We start from the raw sequence: 22,253 nt of genomic DNA on the forward strand, positions 1-22,253 counted from the left end.
TACATAGTTCCAATAAAACTCTGGATTTTTCGGTTCGAATAAAAATAGATAACGAATCAAAAGCCAAACTATATATATATTATTTTTATTGTTTACAGATAAAATTGAGCAAAATATTCATAAATTTTGATTCGATTTGTTATCCGTTTTGATTTGAACCAAAAAATCTTGATATTTGAAACTTTACGAAACAAATCAAATACTAAAATACAATATCCAAAAAAGAAGCAAATCACTAATACCAATATTTTTAGGAACATATATCTAATTCGATATGTTATATGCATATATATACATATATGAAAAGAATTATATATATTATACTTTATATCAGTTTTACAATATAAATTTATTATATTAGGTACTAAAATTAAAAGGTTATATAATGTTTTATTTTTGTAATAAAATGTTATTATTAAATTATTTTTAAAATTTTATTTTATTTACGAATCAAATCGGATATTCTTTAAAATTCTAAAACATTTCGGATATCGGAGTCACCGAATATCTAGGTGGCTAAAGATCGAATTGACAAGAATGCTTCCAAATATCCAGATACTTGATATGTGTCCACCCCTATTTACGAATATAATTTTATTTTCTTTTAATGAAAAAATGACTAATGTCAAGGTCTTTTTTATTTTAAATAAATTTTAATTTTATCTTTCATGTATTATTCTGAACAAAAATGTCATTTAATATTAATTAACAATATCTTTATATATTTTTTAACTATTTTTATATACTTCTTACATAAACATACATGTGCACCTTGATGTGAGCATCTTATAACTAAGTATTCACCACAGCTGAAGTATCTAATTTTTTTGAAAGTTGAAATATTTTTTCTTAATGTTTCTTTCACTACCGACCAAATTGTAGTGAAATGATTTGTCTTAATAATTTTTTTTTCTTTTTCTTAAACTATTATCTGTTTAAAAACTATAATATGAAACTATTGGTTCGACATGACAACTATCTAAACTTCATAATATGAAAATAAACATATAATATTAATTTTAGGTTTTTATCCGAAAAAACCAAAAAATTAAATGTTTTAACCGAATAAACTAAAATAAATATTAATTTAAAATAATAGTTATATTTTAGAAGATTAAAAACAAAAAAACGTACGTAAAACCTAACCAATATCCAGATTAAACAGATTTATTGTCTTTTTTATTAAAAATAACGAAACTAATAATCACATCCCGCGCAAGGCGCGGGTTATTACCTAGTAACATAGTAATACATTGTGATTTATGGCATTAATAGAAGTTTCGTATAGGACTCTCATTGTAAACTTAAAGTTGTTTCTTTGACAAGTTTTAGTTTTTTATATAATTTTAAAATTAATAAATCTGTGTCTTTTTTTGTCGTTAAATAAATTTGTGTTAAAAACTCGCAATATCTACCTTTCATTCCACTATTTAGATTTTGTTATCCAAGAAAAAAAAAGGAAGTAGTAAATATCGTGAAATTTATAAACGTTATTAAAATTTAAAAAGATATAAAAGATTATGTTCTTCCCTTGTACGGAGAGAGGTTCTATTTGCTTTTCTTTCAGAAATAGGGATGACGAGAGTATCACGATTTTTCAAACACCAGGCTTTGAGACCTCCTCACAAGAGAGGTATAGGGACAAACAATACGATGATGGTGTTGCAGATGACTTAAAGCGCAAGCGAAAGGCTTGCTCATTCAGAGAGTTCTTCCAATGATGATGAAGAATCATGCGGTATTGCAACTTTGCAAGTAGTAGAAGAAGCACTTATCTGAAGTAGTGGTCATTATTTTTGACTAACTATGGGATTGAAAATTTGTGTTGTGCGTATTTGTAGTTATATAACTAAAGGTCAATGAAACTCGAGTCCAAAACATTGTTATTCTGTATCTCTTGATAAATCAATCTGATGAACTATCACAACTTATTCATACGATATAATTCTTAAATTATGAAAAAGTATGAAATTATTGCACAATGTAAAATATTAGTTTAAGAACAACCAACGATGGATTGAGGTCACACACTATATACAATTCGGTAGAACTCACAAAATTAAACCAAGCAGACCGGTTTTTACCCTACTCTAACACGATCTTCCCTCACTTAACTAGTTACCCACATGCACACATAAACACACATACACACGCATGTAACATGCATACATACATTTGAACTTGGCCATTGTTTATACACTTTTTTAATGGTTCAGTCATGCGAACAAAGGAGCATGACCACACACCTTCTGATGATGTAAATCCTTCCCTTTTGTTCTTTCATATACTTTCCCCATCTTCTACTTATTGATCTCTTCTTCTGCTTTGATCTCTCTGGGCTCATCATCTCCCTCTTCGTTTCCATTTTTAGGCTTCCAAATAACTTATCTGTTGAACAGAAGTAGCAGAACTGAAACTTTGTTTCTGTCTTTTTTTAGGGTAAGCTAATAAGCAGAAGTGATTTGAAGGAGAATACACTTGTGGAGGGTGTGTATATGTAGAGAACTTGTGGATTCATGCATGCATGGTTAAATTTTCAGTTAATACAATACAGTATATGTTTAAAATATTACACACTTATGATAAAAACCGATAAAATGCATATTAATGACTTCATCACACCCAAGAAATTGGAATATTACTTTCTAAGTTTCGACAATCGAACAAAACTAATACAATTATCAATTATCACACTAAGAGGATGTAAAACACAATCCCACATGTCTTTTCTCGTGTTCCACCATGCAAATGCAATCAAACATAACTTGAACCTGGCCTTGCTTCAAAGTCTCCACTAAATTAACCATACAACTTAACATGTTTAATGTAGTAGACATATCTCTTTGCTTAATTAATCACATTTCAAAATACAAAATCATAAAATACGGGGAACTGTTGAATCAGTAGTCAAGATTAAAAATTATGATTTACGGATGAAACAATTTTTAATTAGATTTTATTTTATCTGTACGAATTCGCAGTTATATTTTTCTTTTAATGTACAAATGAAAATTATGTGGTCATTTTTTGTTGAGAAATCAAAATCTACGTTCAAATACCCTAAGAAGTAAGAAGTATAAAAAAATACAACGTGCAAGAAGTATCAATAATCAAGAGCATTTGAATTTTCCGAAGAAACTAATTAACTCAACAAACATATTAATCCTAGTAAGTTACAATGAATTGTCGATAATGATATGTTTTATGTTACAAAAAAATGCAATGTTATTTGAAGCAAAAAGTATATGAACAGACAAGTCTTTTTAGAACATTTTCAGAGACGAGTCTTGAAATTGTGCTTTCTCCAAAGTTCATGTTCCCTCAGTTTTCCTGTCCACTGAAATAACTTTATTTTATTTTTGTCAAATCCACTTGTTATAAACATTTTCCAAATACACGTAGGTATTAGACAAATTAAAATTTCGAAAAGAAAAAAGAAAAGGAGTAGCAAACGAGGATGTGGAGCGACCTACGCGACTACGCATGACTGCATGCTAACTGTCTGGCATAATCCAGACAACTTTGTTTATCTTGTCTCCTGACTAATATTGATGTGATTAATTTTCTTATGGATATTTTGCTACACTATTGATTACATGTAACATTGAATTTGAACATGATTTAAGTATCACTAGACCGTATCTTTGCCTTGGACTAATCAAAGATTATGTACGTAACTGAAAACACTGTACGGTTCAACGCATCAATTACTAGTTTCGTCTTTGTAATACAAGTTTGATTAACTAATCATTGATTAGTAGACTTAATAGAGGGTGATTAGTTTCTGTTTTATGAAGCATCCGATATCTTGAATTTAGTGATTTTATTATGGACCCCCTCATATATAAATATTGATACAAAATACAGCTGTTACAAAATTGAATTTATTTATCTCGATGTATCAAATACATGACTTTCTATGTGATCTGTTAGATACTCCCTCATTTTTTTTATATAATTCGTTATAGAAGAATTTTTATATTCCAAATTATATGAAGTTTTCGGTTTTCTATGTAAAATTTATTAATACTTAATGTTATATGACCAAAGATAATATACTTTCTATTTTATTACTGATTGATTTGTGGTTAGGTAAATAATTAATGATGTTTTTATTTAGAAAATATAAAAAATTAATGATTTTTTAATTTATGTGTACAATTCTAAAACGACTTATATTAAAAAAACGGAGGGAGTATGTTTTACATTTACAATTTTAAACAGAAACTTAATCTTTTGTTTAGAGTGTTCTCTTTTTTTTGGACAAAATTTAGAGTGTTCTTTTTTTTTTTTTTTTTTTTTTTTGTTCAAAAATTTAGAGTGTTCTCATACAACAAAATGTTTGTATTTTCATGGGCCCTTCAGAAAACTATTGTCCATTGGTTCAACGTTTCGATTAGTTTCACAAATACAGAGAAATAAAGTTACAAAGTCACTAATAGCCAACGTCTAATCTCACAAAACTACTAGCTCATTGACCCATTGGGTTCCCTAGTCATGCTATCGAAATCATCGATACTCAAATTCTAATCTACAACACACCTCTATGTGGCTATTGATCTTTTACTTATTGGCCTTGTGGGCTAACCTTTTTTGTTTGGACTTATTTTTTGTTTATAAACGTACATTATCAAGTCTAAAGTGGATGATTGTTATGATAATGAAATGATGATATACGCGAACAAAAATCGTTGTGTTAAAAAAAGAGTACATGTGAAAACACTGTGGTCTAATGGTCAAATATTAAAAGTTTTTACACCAGTATAGAGTTCGATTTCCAGAAAATTCGGAATTTCTTGTGCATTTGAAAAATGGTTCGCAACTATCATAATGTATAGTTAAAAGAGAAACTGGCATGATTAATAATGCAAAGTACAAAAAAAACCGGCTCAAATTTGAATTTTGTGGATAAACGTTTTTCGAGACGAACAGAAAACTAGACAAAGAGATAATAAATGGCAATAACAATGTGACCGAGTAGCTATTCAGAGTATTTGATATTGCGAAATGAATAATAAGAAAACTGAAAAATTCATCTGCAAAAAAAAAAGAAAAAAAAAAGAGACAAATAGTATTAATGAATAATTTTCTTCCCTATTTCACCTGTCACAAGTGATGCCTACATTTGCCTGCCTCTTCTGCTCCCACCACAATCATTAGTTTCTATTGTGGCCCCCTCCTTATTTAACCGGTTCAATCCGAATAGCTTTACTCGGTCGTTATTTTTATCCTTAAACCAAAGTTTTTCAAACAGCTCTTGTATATATATCTACAAGTCTACAACATGCCAGTATTCTGAACGCTTGATTGCTTTAGCCTATATGTTGAAATTTGAGTTTTAATTTGGTTTTGGTTGTTACAAAAAATGGTTTTGGTTTGAACTAAACTAAATTTAGTGACATAGACTAACTAAATTTAACTGGTACATAGCTTAGTTACATAGACAAACTAAATTTAACTTGCTACATAGTTTAGTGCAGTTTAAACTTATTTTGTTTTTTATTTGAATTTATTGAAATTATTTATGCTTGGCTTGAACACTCTCAAGATGTCTTAAAGTCCAAAGGATTTCCCAACTCCAAATTTCATATTCGATTCTTTCATCACATTTATAAGATCATTTCCAATGTATTTTGCTATTTTCACTTTTAAAATAGAGTTAAAATAAAAGAACTCTATAATAGAGGTGATATATGTTCTAATGTATTTCTTTAAAATAGCAATCTCTAAATGTAGAATAAAAAATAGCAAAAAATAGAAAAATGCTATTTTTTCCTCTATAGATAGATGAATAAATAGAGATCTCTATTATAGAAAAAAAAATAGAGGTGGGTTGGAGCAATTTAATCTCTAAATGCTATTATAAAAGTGGAAATAGCAATGTTTGAAAATGCTCTAACTTAAATGATGAAAAATATACTCTCAAAAAGCATATGAATGAAAGTTCTATTCGGATTAAGCATTATGATCCAAGAGATTCACTTATTCTCGGAAGAGTAGATAAATAGTTGATAGTTAGTCATCTTCATCACATGTACAACTATGATGAATGTGACGTTCACATGGACATGGATATTGATATGTGTACGACCACAAAACCACTATTTATAGAGTCCATTCGATCACACATCAAATTAATTTGCTCGCTATAACCAAACAAAAGATGACCATGTTATTGAAAACAACTCTACTCTATACACACACAAACACCATTATTCTACATTTCAAATAATCAAAATATACCTTATTATACGTAACTCCATATCACCCTATCCATTCTTCACATTCTTCCAACCCCCTCACCATGTGCCATCATCTCTCCTTTGGTCCATCTCAATCAGACGTTGGCCAACAACATTTTTTGTTGGTCCATCATTCTTTTAAAAATTGACTATTTAAATACATATACATAGATGGGAGGAATACTCTGTTAATTCTTCATTATTTTGTAGACAGAAATGCAGTCAAAAGGGAATCAAGTCTCTTATAAATTGTTATGAAAATACTAATTTGCAACTGCTTGATATTGTAAAACATTTATAGTTTGTGATAAATTAATGAACCGTTTTTAAGAAAAAACTTTTTTTGTTTGGACTTATTTTTGTTTATAAACGCACATTATCAAGTCTAAAGTGGATTTTTATGATAATGAAATGTTTTATTTACTATCATGCTTTCAACATTTAATTTGATGTGAACACTATTGTATTCGGTGAAATGTCATGTGGTCATTAACCACTGATAAGAGATCATGTCACCTTTCCAATAATCTGGGCTAATTTTTCCAACTCATAAATATATAGTGTATAGTGTATACCAGTAATACTACTGTCTCACTTCAAGAAGAGAACTACTGCGAGCTAAGTTTTAATAAATAAATTAATGGAAACAGTAAACAAAAATATACTTCGAACAACCATTCCAAGATGACTATATAAATTATATATGATATATGACCAATACCTAACATTCCAATCATTTATTTTGCGTTTAGTAACGATCATTAAAGACTAAATTCAATCAAAAGTTGCAATAGGCGAATCAACAATATAAACTTATTTGTGGCTTATATACACATATATATATATATGTATATTTATATATTTAAATTATATATTAAAGGCAAATTGAAAAATATATAAAAATTTGAATTCAAAACACTGAAAAGAAAGAAGGACCATATTTTAAATTTAAAATAAAAACTACAACAAAATAGCAGAAAATGCCAAGTGAGTTTGATTCGTATAAATTGATTACACCCACGAAAAAACAAAACTGCTATATTGCAAGACTTTTTCAGTACATGGCAAGCAGTCAATATAATTAATTAACAACCTCAGACGCATCTCTCTGCATTTTTAAAAAATAACTATTTTCAATCTGTCAAGAGACACAAAAGAATTTTAATATTAATACCCAATATGATTTTTGTAATAGATAAGCAAATCAAATAATTCACTTATAGAAAAAAAGAGAGTATATATCTTTTCATAGGTGCTGCCTGATTGCTTCATTCCTCCCTCGTTAGCTTTTTTCTTTCTTAAAAAAAAAAAGAAGAGGAGGAAATATTTCGGTTCTAATGGCTCTGCCCGGGGAAGAGCCTGAGTTTATGAACCTAAGAGAATGGGATCGAAGAGCTCGGTTCATCCGCGAAAACCCGACTTCTAGAAGGTTCTCTGCTTCTTACGTTGGCAGCTTCAGAGAAGATTATCACAAGTCTTCTTCAAGAATCAACGTTAACAACATCTCTAGTACTGCCTCATCTCCTGGATACAGTCTCAAAGGTGGTTAAGACTTTACCACTCTTTCTCTTTATCTTACTGTGTTGACGAGTTATTTCTTCTGAAAATGTATAAATTTTTATAACAGAAGAGATTGACCCATCAACATATTCCTTCACAAATGCACTCAAATGTAAGTTTCTAACGAGCAATCAAATTGTTATATTGAATCAAAACGAAATTCAAAACAAAGGAGGAATGTTTTTCTTTTTGGGTTGCAGCGTTACAAGCAAAGTCAATGTTCAATAAGAGAGACTGGTTAACACAAGAAGGGTTTGCGTTGAATTCAAAGTGGAACGAAGCAGAGAAATATATATGCAACCCATTGTCTGGAGAAGTTCCGATGGAGTGTTTGTCTTCTAAAACACTACGTGCAAGATCTTTCAGAAACTTGACCACCATGTCTGCTCCTCTTCACTGCCCTATTCCCAATCCTTTGACGAAGATTGGTCAAAATAAAACCAATAATAATAATAATAATCCTAACGTCAGAGTCATTCACGAGGATCTTTATGCTCTTGACCCTGTTCTTGTTCGAGGTGATTAAATTTTAAATATGTCCCCCGTTTGTTTGTTGATAAGTTTAGTTTTCTTGAAGTTTATTTTCTTCTTTATTAATTTTTTTGTCTTCTGATAAAAATAAAATTGTGGGGTGTTCTTTTAGCAGAAGAGAAAGTTGTGGGGCTGAAACGAGATGTAGGCATCAAGAGTACGTGGGTGGATAGTAGCTCCGGTAGCCCTAGTCCGGCAGAGACGCCTCCGATCATGGAACGGTCGCTGAAACGATACGTGGAAGCTAATGATTTGCTGGTGGATTTCAATCTCAAACTGGAATGTCAACCAGAGGTACTTTTTTTTTTTGTGGACAACATTGCAAACTCATATAGACTGTAAACCACACCGGGAGAAATATTTATATTATAACGTTCTTGAACAATTCTTCCAATTTTTTTTTACTTTATTCATTAATGAGCTACTTTTTTTTTCTCTTTTAGCATGGGTTCTTAATTCATTATTTGATACTTTTTTTTTCTTTTTAAAAATATTTTTAGTTAATAGACGGCTCTTATATCTCTTATTTAAGAGACGGTTCTTAATTTTTTTTAGTTAAAATCTAAGAAAATTTAAGAATCGTCTCTTAGCCGGAGCTAAGAACTCAATTAAGAGACCGAGGTTAATCATGGTCTTATATATATGGTATAGTTCTTGAATGTAATTGTTGTTTTTTAAAACATAAAAAAATGGTTTGTAATTCAATAAAAAAAAGAACAAGCAAAATATGATTTCAGACACATGTATCATATATCATTTTCGAGGTGATTTATTTTAAAATTTCCTATATCATTTAAAAAAAATGGTTTACAAATAATTTGTGTTGATTTCAAATCTTTTTTTTCAAAAGAAATACTATACTCTCTCTGTATTATTTTAAGTGGTGCTTAAAAAAAAATTTTGTTACAAAATAATTCATGTTCTCGCTATTCTATATATAATTTAATAACATTTAAATTTTGTGACCAATTACAAAATACTGTCATTTTCTACTCTTAAACTAATTTTATTTAATAATATTTTATGTAACCGAAATAAATCGTATAAAATTTTGTATTTCCTTAATCCATGTTAAAAACCTTAAAAACCATGATACAGAGGGAGTATCTAAGAAAACATGCATTCAATCTTTACCCAAAAACGTGCATTCAATTGAAAATTGTATTAAATGCTAACAAAGGCAGAAAAAACAAATCTCAACTACTAAAGTATTCGAAAAACTACATAATTCCCTACCATGAGGTCCATGAATGTGGTAGGGAAATTAATAATTGCACAACATTTTGAAATGCTCGTGCGTCAATAATTAGATTATTTCGCAAAATAAGAAAAAAACACACCAAACAAATAATTATAGTCCCAATGTTTCAGTCACAGAATAGACAACGATATAACACTCTTCCACTTTAGTGTTTTCTATACATTATGCTACAGGATTCATTTTAAGATTCGAATTCATTCACAGTATATGAAACATGGTACACATGAGTATAGTCAGAGAAAGCACAAAAATGTATAATCAATCATATGCTATCAATATTTCATGAAAAAATCTTTCATTAGACCCCATTCCTAGATTTTGTGTCCCAACTCACGTGACTACCATCAAGATCATTGAATACGTTATCTATCTATATATATACATAGTATATGCGTGCATGCATTTATGTATCTATACACTTATAGTCTCAGACTCAATGTGTAACTAAATATGGTTTTGTAATTGTAACTCGAGAGGGCACAAATTATACTATAAACATAATAATCTCATTTTATTTTAAATCGTCATTTACACTTTGGACATGAAACTATAAAAGTAGCCCAAAAGACCAATAACTTCTGAACTGTAAAAATAAACCTCATCTTAGGAGCAACGTACGTAAGTTAGTTCTTGAAATATATGTTGATAGTGAGCAATTTGGTTTTTCAGGATTTGAAGTTGGCAGAGGATGAGAAGGAAGAAGAGAAGCACGAGATGAGTAAAAAAGAAGAAGAGAAGCAGGAGATGAGTAAAGAAGAAGAAGACAAGCAAGAGATGACTAAAGAAAAAGGAGAAGAAGAGCAAAAGAAGAGTGAAGAAGAACAGCAAATGGAGAAGAACAAGAAGAGAGGCAGTGGATGTTTCCCATGGGTGAGATCAAGACAAAGACAAGCAAGAAAATCAAAGTACATTTCCCCGATTTGTATTCCTCATCTTGTCAAAGGTTGTTAAAAACACCTTAAACACACACAAGAGAATCAACAAACAACAAGAAAGAATTAAAAGTGTTGACAAGATTTTTCCCATTTTCTTCTTTGTTTTGTCTTTCACCACCTATAATCTTAATGAGGTTATATATTATTAGTCTTTTCTCTTCTTATATTTTCATCATTCAATGGGAATGTCAAAATAGCTTAACAATTATTTTGCTCCCCTTTTCTCTATAACAAAATGCTTCAGTTTTCTCTAGTGTCTCTTTTCTGTTTTGTGGCTTTCTCTTTCTTCTTCATGGTTGTTCTGTTTCTTCTGTGTTAGTGCAAAAAATTGTGTTCATTGTTTTGGTAGTATTAGACTATTAGTGTAAAGAGATGGGAAAAAACGATGTTCTCTAATGGTGTAGTACAGTTCAAAATCCGAGTTTGTTCTTGGCTCACAAGTTCTTTTTTTTAGCAACTCCCTGATGAAAGTATCCTGAGTTCATGCCGATGCTAAAAACAAACTTGTCCGATCATGGAACTTTTCCGTTGATTCTGCAGCACCGAGGACGATGTTTTGGAGGAAATGAAGAAAGAGTACAAGAAGAGGGTAACTCTGACCAATATAAGGTCCTTGTTATAGATGCTTTTGTAAGATCTGAATCTTTAACCATGGCGTTTTTACAATAAGGGTCAGCTCACTATAAGAACAGTTATAGATTTTGTTTGTTTTTCCATTTCCTCAGTTTCCAAAAATCTACCAAATCTAAGAGATCAGATTGGAAGATGTTTCTCATAACCAAAAAAAAGACAGGTCTGGAAAATTTAGAACGAAGAAAGCTTAAGGACTTTAAGCAGTAGGCTTCCTCATGTTTCTTCCTGCACGAATCACTTCGTCCACCAAAAGCAACTGCGATGCAATCACTGGCCTGCAACACAAACAAATATCTAAATGGCTTGAAACAAAAACCCATAACCATGTTAAAATTGGCTGGTGGTTTCTCCAGCGTTACCCTGAGTTGATAAGTTGGCGTTTCACTGAGTAATTGTCAAAGATACCACATAATTTAAGGGTTTTAATCAATCAAAATGAAAATTCTATATTCCTACCACCTGAAATTACAATAATTAATTTATAATTGTCCTCAACCTATAAAAACCAAAAAAGGAAATTTTATACCAAAACAGAAAGAGAAAAAGGGAAGTGATCGATGCCGACGCGCTTATATTAGTTATGTATATTCTCTAAAAAAAAATAGTTATCTCTTTCTTCTCTGTGTTCAGAACATGATTCGTCCCCATGTGGAGCTGAGCGACTTCAAACATGAGAGACGTTCAGGAAGCTACCCAAACTCAATCATCATCGTCGTCGACACAATATCTGATGAGATTCAAGTTTCTCCAAGCGTTCGCGTAGATATAAGTCTCCCTAGTTACTTAGGTCGTCACCACATCCGAAGGCTCATCCAAGATCAACTCATCAACCGCCGTTGGTTATCACCGAAGATCTGAAGGACTGCAACCAAGTTAGGGTTTAGCCGCAGAGAGGTTCTCCAAAATCAGTTCGCTAGCCACCGTTGGTTGTCTGATAAATTAGCCCCAGAGATCTCAGAGATTGCAGCAACGTTAGGTTTTGGTTGTAACGGTTTAGGTGTGACCATCACTGTCAAGATAACCCCTTCTCCATCGAAGGAAGAGGTGTTAACGAGGATGGTTCAACTAGGGAAGATGAGCAAAGAGGAGTTGAAGACTTCTAAGATGGAAACAGAACCGTGTTCTATTTGTCTGGATAGTTTTGTCTCCGGTAAACACGGTGTCTCTACACGCATGACCTGTTCTCATGTCTTCCATGAAAAATGCCTCTTGGTGTGGTTTCAACGCAGAAACACTTGCCCCTTGTGTCGGACTGTGCTGTACGATCGATTGATGATTGGGAACAAAGGGAGTAGAAATTAGGGTTTCATCTATTGATTCAAAACTTGGGTCACACGGTTTATATATTGTTATATGTTATAATTTCCGTAACTGATTTGTAAATTTTGTGTGTTTGAATCAGTTCAAGATGTTTAAATTTTGAATAACATCATTACTTCTTATTACATAAATTTACAGTCATTCACAATTCAATGGTTTTATGTTAACAAACAACCCTTAAAGTATTAATACAAAATAGTCTTAATCAACGCCCAAAGGATCTCGCCTTTCTTTTTCTCTAACTGGTCTCGACACTCTACTTTAACGTGAATTGCATACATTACGCACGGGCCACGATATAGTATAAGTTACACTTTAAATCAGATAACTGTTAATTATTTGTTTGTATTATCAGAATTCACCACCTCCAGCAAGGCAGCAACTATAAAATAACATACAAATTACAATGTGTAATTCTTTATACAAACTCATTTGTTTTCGTCAAAACTAATAACTATGACTAAAAGCTAAAAACTAAAACTAATTCAAACTCTTATCACCTAAGATGCGTAAATATTTAAGCTACACACAAGCCAGCCAAATAGGAAACAGGGTGGAATGAAGTGACAAGTGAGTTGCCATATTGGCAAAAGTATCTGATTTGTCAAAGTTGTTCCCTCGTTTCGTGCTCTGGTTAATTGTGTTTTACATTTACAGTGCATTTTGGGAGAGTGCCATAGATGAAGGATTTAATCAGGTCGATATGTAATATTGATGTGAACCAACCTCTCCCACAACTTCATTTTTTTATTTTAATTTTTCAGAATAGTAGTTCATCAATCTCATTTCAGGATTTTTCAAGCAGTGGTCAAACACGGCTTATAACCTATTCACTTTCTAGAAATTTTATATTCCCTCAATATTTCCTTTCATCCAAATATCATTTTCACATTCCAAGTAATTTGGATGAAATTGACAATATTAATATATTAGCGTGATTGCAAATATTTATAATTTTTCGTTTAATATCATAACTTTCCAAAAAGAAGAAAGAGTGAATGAAGGTAACACAAGTTTATATCATGCAGAGATAAGTGACATAAATCGTTCAATAACGTATAGTTTTCAAAAGAAAAGTGATGACAAACCAAATGTATATCTCATGTCGAGACAAGAGGCATAAACTGTAGTACAAACATTCCATCAAAACCAACTGGTAATGGTGACAATACTTAAAGATGACCAAAGGAAGTAGTAATCAATGCAAGTAGTCTATGATTATCTAAAACTCTCTTCAGCGTTTTAGCGTGCTTTACTATAGATAGCATCAATCTGTTTTTCAAAATTCTCGATCTTCACTTCAGCTCGAGCCCGTACTCCTACATCGGTTGATTGGCTTACAACAATCTTTAGTGCCGCGACTTTCTCCCGCAGACTTGCAAGCTACACATCAGTTTACCAAAAGTAAGTAAAAAATAAAAGTAAGATAAATAAAGAAATCTAAAAGCAGATTTTCATAGTGGTCTGGTCCGGTTCGATAATATTTACCTTCCGGCGTGGCCATCGAAATACCTCTCCCCTCCGGCATATCTTTTTAACCGCTGTGGTGCAAATCCTCAACTTTCTGGCCGCTTCTTCAATGGGAAGATCCCAAAGCTCGCTCATGTCTTTCACTGTTAAGCTCCTAGTCCGCTTCCTCTGTTCTTGTCCTCGGCACATAGAGATCAACCACAAAACCAAACATCAGTGAGATCACTAAAATTAATGTTCATGAGGCAAAAAAAAACATGTTCTTAAATCTTAATCCACATGCAAACCCATGCAGACTCACTATCTTCCGTGCAGACCAGTAATTACTATATACAATAAAAGCGTAAATAACATATTATAAAACCTAATATCTAACCATATGGTAGACGAATTCTTGTGGCTCGAGTAACAAATTCTCCTATGATGATAAATGGTTATAGTTTGAGAAATTAGAGAAAAGAACCTGTGCAGAGAGATTGGTTTGTCTCCTTGGCTTTCCTTTCGCAGCAGGGGGCACAGATGCAACATTTAGAGATTTATTAGGCACAGCCAAAGACATTGGAATATCAACACGTGGTGGCAACGTCGACATAAGTAACTGGCTGCTTGTGGTACAAGCATTCATAGCTTGATAGAAATCAGCATTAGTGTCTTGCATTATTACAAAACCTTCTGCTGCCCTAGCCGCACAATAACCTTCAATAAATTTCTTCACATCCTCCATCTTTAAATTCATTTGGTATCGAAGTTCGTTTGAACCATCGAAACGTCGAGTCTCGATAACCGCATGGCAGAAGTATCCAATCCCTCCAAAGAGATCAAGTCTCATCATCTCCTGACCTGTGTAACCACATAACACGTACAACCACTCAAATAAAGATCAGTGTAACAATAAAATGTAAGAGATAGAGATATATATATATACCATTAGCATGGACTAGTTGTCGAAGAAGGTTGCAATAGGTGCATAAGAAAAGTCCTTGAGAGATGGTCGGTGTTGGTGTAATCACCGGGACAGGCATCGCCGATGCACCACCGGTTTCAAAGTTCATAGTATTTTCCGCAAAAACGTGAGCATTCGCCTGAAGAATACCGCTCTCTCCGACATTTTCATTACCAATCTCTCCTAGGTCAGTATAATCGATGTATTCGTTGATATCATCACTAAGTGTATCCGACGTGTTCACAGTAAGTGAATCATCATCGATTCTAAGTGATTTAAGATACTCTTTGATGGTGTCCCCATGAGGGTTTAAAACCGAAGGATCTCCCAACAACGCGGTTCTGTTAATCTCCAAGGCTGGCGCTGGAGGAGGGGCAAGAAGAGTATTTTTGCTGAAGGGTAAGTCCATGAGATTAGGATTGGGGTTAGACATGAGGCTCATAAGATATTCTTCAGAGTAAGCGTCATAGAAAATATCCTCATCTTCGTTGTCTTGAAGAGCAATTGGTTTTGGATCACCACCAGCCATTTTGTTTTGCCCTCTTCTTCTAATTGCTTTCTCTTTTTCTTCTTTAGGATGAGACCAAAAAAGGAGAAGAGAAAAACTCTCTCAAGCAGAGTACGATACTTGAGAGTTGAAGAACAAAGAGTGAGAGGAGAGAATTGAAGAAACGAAAAGAAAGGTTTATGTAGACAGGAGAGATATTATGGCGGTTAATGGTCGTTGTAGTTAGTTATTTTTTTAATCCAACAGATGTGTCTGTTCGGTTAATTGTCTTCCCGCGAGAAATAACTGTCTGATTTTTTTTCTTCCTTGATAAGCAATTGTGATGAGAAAATTTGATATAAAAATGTAAATAGAGAATTTTTTTCAAAGTGTATGCATTGCATCTGTATCGTTGATGTGAAAATATTATTTTTAACAATACTTTTGTATTTAAGCTGTTTTCACACGTGATAATATAAGAATTAAGAACAAGAACAATACGATTAGGCATTAATATACAGATTTGTTGAATCACTAAAGTACATATACAAAGGCATTGTGAGAGAACTTAAACCCACCATAAGTTAACAAATGCATTACTATACACTAAAAAAAATGATGATGTTCTCTGAGTAAGAAGATAATCTAAATCGATTATCTCTATATAAATTACAACCGAACAAGAGTTATCGCCCAACAAAACTTTATACATTCTTATAATCTTCCTATTAATGAGAATAAAGATCCGCCTGACTCAGAAAAAACACCCAATATGTACTACATATACTTATATACAAAGTACTAACCTGAATAACAGGTTAGGTAACGGTGACTGGAAGATTAGAAGAATGTATAAAAAAAACGCTAAAAGATTTGACACATTCATTTGCTTCAAAAATGGTAGTGGTGATCAAACTCCTCTGTTAGGCATTGGTGAAAGAACGATCACGGAATCTCTATGTACACTTGTTTTATGTTCTTGTCTACTAAGCCATGGCAGGGATGCTGGAGTTTTGGTGGTCACGGCTCAAGCAATCGAACCCTTCTACTCTAACTGCAGGTGGTGCGAGTCCAAACTTCATTCTGCCGCATCCACGAGATGAAGATGGAGATGGAAAACCGGTTGATGATGAATTGGGATGAAGGAAAGGAGAGTTTGGTGAGACTGGAGTGAGTTTCTCATCTCGAAAGCGAGCATCTTGAGCTAATGGGTTCACCGCTCTGCTTGGAGGTGAACCGGGAAATAGGGTGGTGGGGATGATGATAGTAACTGCCCTATTGTTCCACTATCCTCCTGTATAGATAGAGATAATAACAAACCACATGACTAATGAGTTTAAGGAAAGGTTTGGAGGGAGACCAAAAGATTGTAATAAGAATACAAACTTGACTACTAGACTAACATTAAGTTGAATAGAGAGTCATACCTTTCTACGAATAATGTCGAGAAGCTCAGCACCACCTTTAGAATCACACAAATCAAAACAAAGTTAGTTATAATCAGAAGAGAATCTGAGAAAGAAGAAAAAAAAAGGAGGATGCTTTTTGTGTGTACCTCATGTGAAATCTGAGAGGGCGAATGATGTTGTTGGAGAGTAAGCCAACACGTCGAGGCTTAGGAAAAACGACAAGATCCTCCCGAGACATGAAGGCGTTCTGCTGAATGTTGCAAAGGTAACGCCCTGAATTGAAATTTGGTTCCAAGCAAAAGGAAGCAAATCAAGTTAGATCACTAACACTCACGAAATCTACAAACTTTATGACTTTAAAACGGATTTGATTTAGAGGAAAACAAAAAAGATCATTCTAAATTTGGAGAGATAGGGTAGCTAGTAAGTCAGTAAGTGTGATTTATATTTTGTGGACAGCTTAATATTCCGGTTTCTATGCATTTATAATTGGCCTTGTGCTTACTAAATTATCTTCCAATTTTTTATTTATATACAGTACTGGTATGTTTCAAAAAAATAAAAAATTACAGTACTGGTCAAACAATGAACACGTATTATCGTCCTCTTTTTTTCAGAGTAGTATATAACAAAACCAATTAGTTTATTTTTGGTAAGAAAATTAAAAAAAAAAAAGAATTCTATTATACTATTTGCATTATAGTATACACGTTGCATCGCATTAATCGGTTGTCGTCCATCAAACAACACAGACCCGTCAGCATATCCCCGTAGGATCTTTCCTGGATCCAATCTCAAATAGTAGTAATACTCCCGACAGCATTAGTTCACACGCTGAAAGCATCACTAAAGACAAAGACAAGACATGAACCACATAAACTCAATAATAATAATAATAATAATAATAATAAAAATAATAATAATTGCGTAATCCTCACGATCTCTTTGGAAATCACCTTGCTCACTTTCGTGTCACCTTATCCTTCTAAATACATTCTTTTTTAACGATTCTTCTTATATATTTGATGTTAATGGCTCTGAGATCAGCAAAGCTTTTGCTTTTCAGTCCTTTACACGATAACCATTGGCCGCCACTAACTTTCATCCGTAAATTAATTATCCACATTTAAATTTTAAAAAAACTTGAGATTTACCTAAGGTTAAAAATGTTTTTGTTACTTGGTTATTTATTTAGATAACAATTTTTTATTTGTTTGTTTACCATAGGGTTTGTAGATAAGGGAAGAAGAACAGAGTGGTCAAGGAAGAGATCGATGGCCACGACGGCGAAGGTAGACACCGACGATCTCCGGCGATTCAAGGACGTTAATCTCGACGAAGCTCCGTCTCGCCGTCACGTTCGCGATTCCTTGAAAGATACTCAGCTTAATCTCGATCATATCCTCTTCAAGGTAAAAAAAAAAAAACAAATCGAATCTGGTTCCGTCTAAAATCGATCGCTGGACCAACCAACCAACCAAACAGCTTCAGCTTTTGTCTGAATAGCTTTGTGTTTTTTTTTTTAATTAAAAGTTTTGATTTTTCATTATATTGCAGACACCAGGAGATGGAATTAAGACAAAGGAGGTAAAACAAGACAAGGGTTTGGTTTCTATTGCTTGATTAAGGAAGTAACTTTGTTTTTTTGGGGTTTTAATAATGTTTGATTAATGTATAGTCTTATGAGGTGAATTCAAGAGGAGTTGAGATCTTCTCCAAAAGCTGGCTTCCTCAAGCTTCTAGCCCCAGAGCTTTGGTTTGTTTCTGCCATGGTTATGGAGACACTTGCACGTTCTTCTTCGAAGGTATGTTTTTGTTTCTTCTTTCTAAGCAGAGATAGCTCAATGTTTGGTTGCTTATTAGATCCATTTCTAGCAGGGATTGCAAGGAGATTAGCTTTGTCTGGATATGGAGTTTTCGCTATGGACTATCCAGGGTTTGGTTTATCTCAAGGCTTGCACGGATTCATCCCTAGCTTTGATCTTCTTGTTGAAGATGTCATTGAGCATTACTCCAACGTAAAAGGTACAAACTTTCAATCACATTATGAAAAGGTAAACTCTCAAGGTTTGATTTTTTTTTTTGGGTTGTAGATAATCCAGAGTTTAGTTCTCTACCTAGCTTTCTATTTGGACAGTCAATGGGTGGAGCCGTGTCTCTCAAAATACATTTCAAGCAACCAGATGCGTGGACCGGTGCAGTCTTGGTAGCACCTATGTGCAAAGTAATGACTTTTTTAAAAAATTTGCATTGTCATCATTACATTAAACATGATTGAACTATCTATGTCTATTCCAGATTGCAGATGATATGGTTCCACCACCAGTGTTAAAACAGATTCTGATCGGTTTAGCTAACGTTCTACCGAAACACAAGCTGGTTCCACAGAAGGATTTAGCAGAAGCAGCTTTTAGAGATGTCAGGAAGAGAAACATGGTAATAATAAACATGATTCACAGCTTTAAGTCAATTTCTTTTACAGAAACTAATGTTCTTGTTTTTTTGAAATTTTGCAGACGCAATACAATGTCATATGTTACAGCGGCAAACCGCGGCTACGGACCGCTGTGGAAATGCTTAGAACAACTCAGGAGATTGAGCAACAGTTGGAAAAGGTAATAAAGTGTTTTGTTGGTTTTGATATTTTGAAAAAAAGCAGAATCAGAATAATAATAATAATAATATGTTTTATTGGTTTTGATATTTTGAAGGTGTCTTTACCAATACTGATTCTACACGGAGAGGCTGATACAGTGACTGATCCATCAGTGAGCAGAGAGCTTTACCAGAAAGCGAAAAGTTCAGACAAGAAGATAGTTTTGTATAAAGACGCTTTTCACTCTCTGCTTGAAGGCGAACCAGACGAGATGATACTCCGCGTCTTGGCTGATATCATCTCGTGGCTTGATGACCATAGCTCGCAAGCTGAGGGATCATTAGTTACTCCTCCTATGTAGATTCTGATTATTTCTTCAGTTATATTGTTTACACTTACCTAGTGAAAATGTATTTTTTTCAGTGAATTAGCAATAAAGATATTAAATTACATGCAATACATTCTACAGTAGCAAAGAATCATAGCTTTAATTTTGCAATAATAAAATCTGCATGTTATAGAAAGAAAAGAGTTTGTGAATAAATAGGCCCAGGCCCAGGCCCAGGCCCATAGGCTTATAAGAATCTATTAACGGCCCAGATATGATCAACCTTTGGAAACCCTAATCAACATCAAACATTAAAACCTAAAGGAGAAGCCGCAAGCTACTTCTCTTTTTGTTCTTCAATCTTGAGCTCTTCTTCTTCTTCTTCGTTCCTGCAGATTTCTCGCTATACGGTACGTAATTGGTCTAAAGATGGGGGCTTTAGGTGTTTATGGGAAATGTTATCATGGTTTAGTTTAATAGACTATCAAGCAGTGTCATTATAGAAGGGAATGTATTGTAAGATTTTTTTATTTTTTTTTGAAAATGTTGATTAGAGGTCTAGAAGCTATATATAATCCATGGGTTTTTTTTTTTTGACAAAATGAAGATTCTGTGAAGATGTTCTCGGCTCAGAACAAGATCAAGAAGGACAAGAATGCCTCTCCAACAGAGTGCGAGGAGCAAGTTGCTCAGGCTCTGTTTGATTTGGAGAACACCAACCAGGAGTTGAAGAGCGAGTTGAAAGATCTTTACATCAACCAAGCTGTGTATGTTTACTACATTTTTGTTTTTTTCGTCTAGGTTGCAAGGAGAATAAGTTAGTTTTCTTTATTGTGCAGTAACATGGACATTGCTGGAAACCGCAAGGCTATTGTGATCTACGTCCCATTCAGATTGAGGAAATCTTTCCGCAAGATTCATCCCCGTCTCGTTAGAGAGCTTGAGAAGAAGTTTAGTGGAAAGGTAAAAACACTTGACGTAATGAGTATATATTGCAATGTCTCTTTATTAATACTCTTGACATTTTTGTATGCTCAGGATGTTATCTTTGTTGCGACAAGAAGGATCATGCGTCCACCAAAGAAGGGTGCTGCTGTTCAGAGGCCACGCAACAGAACTCTAACCTCTGTGCATGAAGCAATGCTCGAGGATGTCGCTTACCCTGCTGAGATCGTTGGGAAACGTACTCGTTACCGTCTTGATGGTTCCAAGATCATGAAGGTGTATTTGGAGGCCAAGGAGAGGAACAACACAGAGTACAAGCTCGAGTCTATGATGGGTGTGTACCGTAAACTTACTGGAAAGGATGTCACTTTCGAGTACCCTGTTGAAGCTTGAAGTTGATGGTGAAGAATCACATCAGGATAGAGGAGAGCGAGAGCTTTTGATTCTGTTTTGTGGTGTTTAGGATGAAGTAAACTCTGTTTTGGTTCCTTATTCATATTACAAAAGACTAGTTTATGTACTTTTCAATTTTGAGACCTATAAGCTTCAGTGTTTCAAGCTCAAATTCCGACAACAATTCTTTATCAAAACTGAGTCATTGCTTTTACCTCCAGATCTTGAAATTAACAAAAAGAAACCACGTCGCTTCATACATTGAACTTGTTAGTCTTGCTCTTGTAATAACTTGTACAATGGACTAAGTAATTAACTAATAACGAGAAATGGATTCAACGAATGAGATTACATGTTGGCTTTCCTTTCCCACCGTTCCTTAGTATCAAGCCTGTTACAAAACAAAACATTGCATAAGTGTAGTGTCTCGTTAAAGCTCTTAGTACAAAGAGAGAGAGAGAGAGAGAGAGGTTGTTACCCCCAATACAGCTTCTGTGGCTTCATTGGTGCTGCTGGCTGCTGTTCTAAGGTAGTAGTAGAAGAAGAAGAAGTTGTTGACTCTTTCAATATCTTAGAGCTTCCGCCATCTTCCACTGCTCTACTCTTCATGCTTAGCTTAGCTTTAGGTTTCTTTGAATTGGCTTTTATCTTCATACGTCTCTTGTGTAGCTCCTGTTATAACATTTAACCAAATGACTACACATAACATATGAAGTGATTCGGTTTAACCAAACCGCAAACTAAACCAATAAACCGATGCTTAATTTCAAAAATCAAAACCGAACCGTATTAATTTCATAAATTTCGTAACTGATGCGGAGGCTTTGAGAATCGGACCTGTAATTTGGATATCTGTTTCTGGGAGACGTTGGATCGGTTGAAATTAGGTTGAAGAGACTGTGTTGACGCTAACAATGCTTCTTTTCGATTCTCCTCTGCCTCTCTCTTGCTCGTTGTCGCCGTCATGGTTTCTCCGTCGTCGTCCATCGCTGGTTCTTCGATAAATTTTTAGAATGTTAAAAACGACGCCGTACCGGCGTTTATACCCCTCAAGTCTTTTATATGTTTTAACTAATTACCTGTATGTTTTGAATTAGTACAAATAAACCCAACGTTTTCTGGAATTATCAACTACACCCAAAATATAATAATGAAGCTTTTTTTGGGGTCAAAACACACCAACTAATTTAAAATAATGAT

At 33.6% G+C, this 22,253-nt stretch overlaps 7 protein-coding genes and 1 pseudogene across 10 annotated transcripts; 4 read left to right on the plus strand and 4 right to left on the minus strand.

The window, feature by feature from the left end:
- Positions 1–1,244: 1,244 nt before the first annotated feature.
- On the minus strand, positions 1,245–4,066 carry LOC106357448 (small polypeptide DEVIL 1-like). The gene has a single exon (XM_048746397.1). It carries the CDS (start codon positions 2,363–2,365, stop codon positions 2,213–2,215), a length of 153 nt encoding a protein of 50 aa, XP_048602354.1. The 5' UTR covers positions 2,366–4,066; the 3' UTR covers positions 1,245–2,212.
- Positions 4,067–7,357: 3,291 nt separating this feature from the next.
- On the plus strand, positions 7,358–10,680 carry LOC106354470 (mental retardation GTPase activating protein homolog 4). 4 transcript variants are annotated; one of them, XM_013794404.3, is made up of 5 exons: positions 7,358–7,784; positions 7,870–7,914; positions 8,003–8,320; positions 8,446–8,627; positions 10,264–10,680. In XM_013794404.3, the coding sequence occupies exons 1-5, from the start codon at positions 7,580–7,582 to the stop codon at positions 10,543–10,545; spliced, it is 1,032 nt and encodes a 343-aa protein (XP_013649858.1). In that variant the 5' UTR covers positions 7,358–7,579; the 3' UTR covers positions 10,546–10,680. The 4 variants fall into 4 exon arrangements, with proteins under 4 accessions (XP_013649858.1, XP_013649859.1, XP_013649860.1 ...); XM_013794405.3 differs by having other exon boundaries at positions 8,449–8,627; XM_013794406.3 differs by having other exon boundaries at positions 7,445–7,784; positions 7,873–7,914.
- An 858-nt stretch (positions 10,681–11,538) lies between these two features.
- LOC111208551 (E3 ubiquitin-protein ligase RING1-like) lies at positions 11,539–12,641 on the plus strand. Its single transcript, XM_022707673.2, has one exon. It carries the CDS (start codon positions 12,219–12,221, stop codon positions 12,462–12,464), a length of 246 nt encoding a protein of 81 aa, XP_022563394.1. The 5' UTR covers positions 11,539–12,218; the 3' UTR covers positions 12,465–12,641.
- Positions 12,642–13,373: 732 nt separating this feature from the next.
- On the minus strand, positions 13,374–15,520 carry LOC125581282. The gene is made up of 4 exons (XM_048746399.1): positions 14,878–15,520; positions 14,416–14,792; positions 13,971–14,120; positions 13,374–13,865 (listed from the first exon to the last, which is right to left on the minus strand). The coding sequence occupies exons 1-4, from the start codon at positions 15,422–15,424 to the stop codon at positions 13,725–13,727; spliced, it is 1,215 nt and encodes a 404-aa protein (XP_048602356.1). The 5' UTR covers positions 15,425–15,520; the 3' UTR covers positions 13,374–13,724.
- Positions 15,521–15,984: 464 nt separating this feature from the next.
- On the minus strand, positions 15,985–17,555 carry LOC125581763 (annotated as a pseudogene).
- Positions 17,556–17,789: 234 nt separating this feature from the next.
- LOC106446224 (caffeoylshikimate esterase-like) lies at positions 17,790–19,844 on the plus strand. The gene is made up of 9 exons (XM_013887928.3): positions 17,790–17,898; positions 18,019–18,203; positions 18,349–18,378; positions 18,470–18,596; positions 18,670–18,816; positions 18,885–19,015; positions 19,090–19,227; positions 19,308–19,406; positions 19,503–19,844. The coding sequence occupies exons 1-9, from the start codon at positions 17,817–17,819 to the stop codon at positions 19,746–19,748; spliced, it is 1,185 nt and encodes a 394-aa protein (XP_013743382.2). The 5' UTR covers positions 17,790–17,816; the 3' UTR covers positions 19,749–19,844.
- A 157-nt stretch (positions 19,845–20,001) lies between these two features.
- Positions 20,002–21,225, plus strand: LOC106368244 (40S ribosomal protein S7-3-like). The gene is made up of 4 exons (XM_048746400.1): positions 20,002–20,125; positions 20,323–20,482; positions 20,555–20,678; positions 20,754–21,225. Exons 2-4 carry the CDS (start codon positions 20,334–20,336, stop codon positions 21,051–21,053), a joined length of 573 nt encoding a protein of 190 aa, XP_048602357.1. The 5' UTR covers positions 20,002–20,125; positions 20,323–20,333; the 3' UTR covers positions 21,054–21,225.
- Positions 21,226–21,240: 15 nt separating this feature from the next.
- On the minus strand, positions 21,241–22,070 carry LOC106368245. The gene is made up of 3 exons (XM_013808158.3): positions 21,891–22,070; positions 21,532–21,725; positions 21,241–21,444 (listed from the first exon to the last, which is right to left on the minus strand). Exons 1-3 carry the CDS (start codon positions 22,038–22,040, stop codon positions 21,402–21,404), a joined length of 387 nt encoding a protein of 128 aa, XP_013663612.2. The 5' UTR covers positions 22,041–22,070; the 3' UTR covers positions 21,241–21,401.
- Between the last annotated feature and the right edge of the window lie 183 nt (positions 22,071–22,253).

The sequence above is a fragment of the Brassica napus genome, chromosome C2 (assembly GCF_020379485.1).
Source record: "Brassica napus cultivar Da-Ae chromosome C2, Da-Ae, whole genome shotgun sequence".
NCBI lineage: Eukaryota > Viridiplantae > Streptophyta > Magnoliopsida > Brassicales > Brassicaceae > Brassica > Brassica napus.

Excerpts from the sequence above, each read along its gene's own strand:
- LOC106446224 (XM_013887928.3), top strand. The coding sequence starts at position 17,817 with ATGTTAATGGCTCTGAGATCAGCAAAGCTTTTGCTTTTCAGTCCTTTA. Across the intron at positions 18,204-18,348 it reads TCGATCATATCCTCTTCAAG|ACACCAGGAGATGGAATTAA; the intron begins GTAAAAAAAAAA and ends ATTATATTGCAG. Across the intron at positions 19,407-19,502 it reads TTGAGCAACAGTTGGAAAAG|GTGTCTTTACCAATACTGAT; the intron begins GTAATAAAGTGT and ends GATATTTTGAAG.
- LOC125581282 (XM_048746399.1), bottom strand. The coding sequence starts at position 15,424 with ATGGCTGGTGGTGATCCAAAACCAATTGCTCTTCAAGACAACGAAGAT. Across the intron at positions 14,793-14,877 it reads ACAACTAGTCCATGCTAATG|GTCAGGAGATGATGAGACTT; the intron begins GTATATATATAT and ends GTGGTTACACAG. Across the intron at positions 13,866-13,970 it reads TTCGATGGCCACGCCGGAAG|CTTGCAAGTCTGCGGGAGAA; the intron begins GTAAATATTATC and ends ACTGATGTGTAG.
- LOC106357448 (XM_048746397.1), bottom strand. The coding sequence starts at position 2,365 with ATGGAAACGAAGAGGGAGATGATGAGCCCAGAGAGATCAAAGCAGAAG.
- LOC111208551 (XM_022707673.2), top strand. The coding sequence starts at position 12,219 with ATGGTTCAACTAGGGAAGATGAGCAAAGAGGAGTTGAAGACTTCTAAG.
- LOC106354470 (XM_013794404.3), top strand. The coding sequence starts at position 7,580 with ATGGCTCTGCCCGGGGAAGAGCCTGAGTTTATGAACCTAAGAGAATGG. Across the intron at positions 8,321-8,445 it reads TGACCCTGTTCTTGTTCGAG|CAGAAGAGAAAGTTGTGGGG; the intron begins GTGATTAAATTT and ends GTGTTCTTTTAG. Across the intron at positions 8,628-10,263 it reads AACTGGAATGTCAACCAGAG|GATTTGAAGTTGGCAGAGGA; the intron begins GTACTTTTTTTT and ends TTGGTTTTTCAG.
- LOC106368245 (XM_013808158.3), bottom strand. The coding sequence starts at position 22,040 with ATGGACGACGACGGAGAAACCATGACGGCGACAACGAGCAAGAGAGAG. Across the intron at positions 21,726-21,890 it reads AACAGATATCCAAATTACAG|GAGCTACACAAGAGACGTAT; the intron begins GTCCGATTCTCA and ends ATGTTATAACAG. Across the intron at positions 21,445-21,531 it reads CCACAGAAGCTGTATTGGGG|GCTTGATACTAAGGAACGGT; the intron begins GTAACAACCTCT and ends GTTTTGTAACAG.
- LOC106368244 (XM_048746400.1), top strand. The coding sequence starts at position 20,334 with ATGTTCTCGGCTCAGAACAAGATCAAGAAGGACAAGAATGCCTCTCCA. Across the intron at positions 20,483-20,554 it reads CTTTACATCAACCAAGCTGT|TAACATGGACATTGCTGGAA; the intron begins GTATGTTTACTA and ends TTTATTGTGCAG. Across the intron at positions 20,679-20,753 it reads AGAAGAAGTTTAGTGGAAAG|GATGTTATCTTTGTTGCGAC; the intron begins GTAAAAACACTT and ends TTGTATGCTCAG.